Source organism: Sinocyclocheilus rhinocerous, unplaced genomic scaffold (genome assembly GCF_001515625.1).
Source record: "Sinocyclocheilus rhinocerous isolate Xijiao unplaced genomic scaffold, SAMN03320098_v1.1 scaffold612, whole genome shotgun sequence".
Classification (NCBI taxonomy): domain Eukaryota; kingdom Metazoa; phylum Chordata; class Actinopteri; order Cypriniformes; family Cyprinidae; genus Sinocyclocheilus; species Sinocyclocheilus rhinocerous.
This window is the reverse complement of record NW_015625585.1, coordinates 101,700-106,579: the sequence shown is the minus strand read 5'-3', so window position 1 is coordinate 106,579 and position 4,880 is coordinate 101,700. Positions and strand designations below refer to the sequence as shown.

Below are 4,880 nucleotides of genomic sequence, written 5' to 3'. Positions count from 1 at the left end.
ATTGCTACAAATATACCCCAGCGACTTAAGACTGGTTTTGTGCTCCAGGGTCACATTTGTGGTGTTGTGTTTATCGACTTATTAAACAAGGCAAATTAGCGTGAGAGCACAATCCCATAAAAGCACAGATGGAAGTGGAAGGTTCTGCAGATGATTTCCTGACAATGCAGTCTTCATAATGACCACTGCAATCTACCAAGAGCAGCGCAAATAAGCGTAGTGTTGCAAACATGTGTAGCCGATGATAATCATGTGCAGCTAATCTACTAACAACACAGGTGTAAAATGGGTTAAGACATGCTTTTTTTCTGGGTGTTAAATAATGGTGCAAATACTAGTAAACGGACTACCGCAGACCTTAGTAAATCACATAGCACGATTCATTTAAATACTCTCCTATACATTTTAAAAAGAAAACTCTTTACAGTAAGGTTAGCAAAAAATAACGTGTCCTTTTCATCGCTAATGTTTCACTTCGTCTCTTTAGTAAATCCTGACAGTAGTGTTTTTTTAACAGCAAAAGAGGGTTAGTGTTGGCTCGAGCCGTTGTCCCTTAAGTCCCTTAATATTTAAAATGCTTTAAATGTATAAGAAAGGATCTGTGAGAGCGGTGAATCTCTTTCAGGACTTTCAGGAATACCTGCACTCTTTGGGAAAGGCCCGTACGGCACAAGTGCAGAAGGATGCGCGGATTGGAGAAGCCAAGAACAAAAGAGATGCAGTGATCAGGGTGAGCCTTTCCTGAACTCTGTTCCATATACAGCCTATTTTCTAAATATCACAGAGCATTTTTGTTAACATCCATCTCATTTCTCTCTTTCTTCTCTGTTAGGAGGCCAATGCTATACAGGAGAAGGTATCTGCTCAGTACATGAATGAGATCGAGATGGCTAAGGCTCAGAGAGACTACGAGCTGAAGAAGGCTGTCTACGACATTGAGGTCTTCACCAAAAAAGCGGAGTCTGAAATGGCCTATCAGCTCCAGGTAGAACTACAACCAAACCTTTTTGTCACCTTCAATATTGTGAAAGACTTTATTTAATTTTTCCTTGGGGTTCTTGATAAAGCAAAAATCCACTCAAATTTAAATTCCGTCATCATTTACTCCCCTGCTATGTCGTTCCAAACTTGTTTGACTTTCTTTATTCTGTGGAACAGTTTTGGTTCCCACTGATTACCACTGTATGGACAAAAAGTACCATGGAATCACCATGGTTATCAACAATCTAAAATATCTTCTATTGTGTTCAGCAGAAGAAAAAAAATACATACCTGGATGAACTGTCCCTTTACTTATGGAAGCCCGTTTCCGCCACTGAATAAAAAATAAAAGAAGGTAATTGCGAGTGATAAAGTCAGAATTGTGAGATATGAACTCGCAATTGTGAGAAAAAAAAAGTCAGAATTGCGAGTTTATATCTTTATTTTTTTATTTTTTATATTTTAATTCAATTATTAATTGATTTACTTATTTTATTTTTATTCTGTGGCAGAAACAGGCTTCCGTGCTTCTACCTTAAGGTTTGTTAATATTTAATATGTATGCATGATTTCTGAAGGCATGCTGGGATTTAATTTGAAATAATAATTTCAATAATTATTCTAATAATCTAATAATAATCTAATAATTTGAAGATTTGATTTATGTCTATAAATTGCAAATGCCACCGTGTTTAGATGCAAGACATACAGACAGTATTTTTAAAGCAATATCAGCAACTCTTGTGAAGTGGAGAAGTCAAAATAATCAGAAAGTAGAACTGAAAAGAATAATTTTTCTTTCAGGAATACCTGCACTCTTTGGGAAAGGCCCGTACGGCACAAGTGCAGAAGGATGCGCGGATTGGAGAAGCCAAGAACAAAAGAGATGCAGTGATCAGGGTGAGCCTTTCCTGAACTCTGTTCCATATACAGCCTATTTTCTAAATATCACAGAGCATTTTTGTTAACATCCATCTCATTTCTCTCTTTCTTCTCTGTTAGGAGGCCAATGCTGTACAGGAGAAGGTATCTGCGCAGTACATGAATGAGATCGAGATGGCTAAGGCTCAGAGAGACTACGAGCTGAAGAAGGCTGTCTACGACATTGAGGTCTTCACCAAAAAAGCGGAGTCTGAAATGGCCTATCAGCTCCAGGTAGAACTACAACCAAACCTTTTTGTCACCTTCAACATTGTGAAAGACTTTATTTAATTTATCCTTGGGGTTCTTGATAAAGCAAAAGTCCACTCCACATCATTTACTCTCCTGCTATGTCGTTCCAATCCTGTATGACTTTCTTTATTCTGTGGAACAGTTTTGGTTCCCACTGATTACCACTGTATGGACAAAAAGTACCATGGAATCACCATGGTTATCAACAATCTAAAATATCTTCTATTGTGTTCAGCAGAAGAAAAAAAATACATACCTGGATGAACTGTCCCTTTACTTATGGAAGCCCGTTTCCGCCACTGAATAAAAAATAAAAGAAGGTAATTGCGAGTGATAAAGTCAGAATTGTGAGATATGAACTCGCAATTGTGAGAAAAAAAAAGTCAGAATTGCGAGTTTATATCTCGCAATTCTGACTTTATAACTCGCAATTTTTACTTTATAACTCGCAATTGCGAGTTTATATCACGCAATTCTATATCACGCAATTGCGAGTTATAAAGTCAGAATTGCGAGATAAAAAGTCACAATTACCTGGTTTTATTTTTTATTTAGTGGCGGAAACGGGCTTCCATATAGTTATACCTATTTTAGAAACATAACTGTTTGACATGGTTTTGTGGGTAAAAAAAGAATTTAAATGTACTTACATTTATTCAATAAATCTTCATCCTCCTGTGTAACTGTTGCATTAGGTGGCGAAGACAAAGCAGCAGATCGAGGAGGAGAAGATGCAGGTGATGGTGGTGGAGCGCTCGCAGCAAATCATGCTGCAAGAACAGGAGATCACACGCAAGGAGAAAGAGCTGGAGGCCAAAGTCAAGAAACCAGCCGAGGCCGAACGATACCGGCTGGAGAAACTGGCGGAAGCCGAACGGTGAGATTCCTGTTGGTTTTAAAATCCCATATAACGTGAAGGTTATGTTCCACAAATATTCACCAATTGCTTTTGTCTTAAAAAGTGAAGTGTGTCATTTCCGCACTAATGTCACCATACGGAATTGCAAAAATGGCTCGGCTTTGATTAAGATTTTTAAATCAATAGTTGTTCATGTAAACATATAAGGTTTGACTGTAAAGAATTAGATCTCTGACACCTCAGGTGTGTTTGATTAGGGTTAGAGCTAAACTCTGCAGGAAAGTGGATCTCATGGGCCAGATTTGAGGATCCCTGGTGTAGGCAATATAGAAAAATATTGCATTGTACTGCAAAAATAGTAATCATCTTGCAAGAGATGATCCTGCGTAGAGAAAAAAGCAGTTTGAGTTGACGTCCTATATTGATGGTAAATTGAGTTCTTTCTATCCATTAGATGGCAGAGGAGATCAGTAAGCCCCTGTCAGCTACCAATAAGGTCACCATGGTTTCCAGTGGAGGTTCAGAGATCGGTGCAGCCAAGCTGACAGGTGAAGTGCTTGACATCATGACCAAACTGCCCGAAGCCATTGAGAAACTAACTGGGGTCAGCATTTCCCAGGTAAAAACAGTATTTCAAACGGTATTATTTTTGTATTTCAAGTGAATACAGAAAATGTTGTCTTCACATGATCATGAATTTTTGTTCATCATGTAGTGTGTGCATATTCTCACATGCATAATTGCTATAACTGACAGAATGTCTCTTCCTCTTTAGGTGGCCCGAACCGGTTGAAGAAATTCTCCTACATTCTCTCTCCTCTATCTGTGACAATTCATTTCTTCTCCTTTTATCTTCCACACTGCATCTCTTTTGTTTTCCCTTCCCCATCTTTCTCTCTCGACGTACACTTCCTGTCTGTCTTGCCTTGCTGCCAAAACCCAAAGTGCATTTTAATCTAAAACTCCAGGGAAGAATGCTGTTCTTTATATTTTTAATGCAATCATAAGAAGACAGTGAAGTCCAAGGATCTGTCGAATGCCATTACACACCGACACTTTTGACATTTTGAAATGTTACACCTTTAGTTTTTCTTGTAGAGTACTTTTTAATGCTGGTAGTGCACTATGAGCATTTCGTTATATTTGCATTAGTTACTTTCCATTAGTAACCTTTTGGAAGCCAAAGTAACATGAAGGGAAACACATTTATAAGGACTGGTGCTTGTTGTGTCATTTGTTTCTGTGGGTTGAATAGGTTATACATTCACTTTACCTCAAAAGTGTATTTTCACTATATTATTTGGACATAATCGTGTTGGAATTATAGTAATTATCTGCTTCAAATGGTATGCTGTGCTCTGAAATCTGAAGATACTGCCAATAATGTCAGATCTTCATTATCTGTGTTTATAAGTGTTTACTCAAGTGAACAGTCTCAGATGTCTTTGTGTTATGCAGAATTATAGGTCAGTAATTATTCTATTAGTAACTTATTTATTTATCAAATATCATTTGAAGGTTTTTTTTTTGTATAGTTTGAAGTGTTTTCATGCATTACTGAAGGGTGCGATTATATTTATACATCTGTACTGTTTTGTCCTAAAGCAGATGTTGAAAATGATCATGACCATGTCTAGGACTTGACATTACAGGGAAACTTATTTGTTACATCTTTAGACAGTTCTGTTCATTAAATGAGACAGAAGCTGAATGCTTGTCAAAGTAATTTCAAAGTTGTGTCATAAAAATGGGGGATTTTAAAGGGGTCATCGGATGCCCATTTTCCACAAGTTGATATGATTCTTTAGGGTCTTAATGAAAAGTCTGTAACATAGTTTGGTTAAAATTTCTCAATGGTAGTGTAAAA

At 37.4% G+C, this 4,880-nt stretch overlaps 1 protein-coding gene across 1 annotated transcript in view; it reads left to right on the top strand.

The window, feature by feature from the left end:
• LOC107754038 (flotillin-1-like) overlaps positions 1-4,223 on the top strand; it is a 10,230-nt gene extending 6,007 nt beyond the window's left edge. The window contains exons 9-12 of the mRNA XM_016570354.1: positions 2,850-3,031; positions 3,241-3,256; positions 3,468-3,632; positions 3,789-4,223. Coding sequence (XP_016425840.1) covers positions 2,850-3,031; positions 3,241-3,256; positions 3,468-3,632; positions 3,789-3,806 — 381 coding nt within the window. The 3' untranslated portion in view covers positions 3,807-4,223. The remainder of the gene's footprint in view (positions 1-2,849; positions 3,032-3,240; positions 3,257-3,467; positions 3,633-3,788) is intronic.
• Positions 4,224-4,880: the final 657 nt, after the last annotated feature.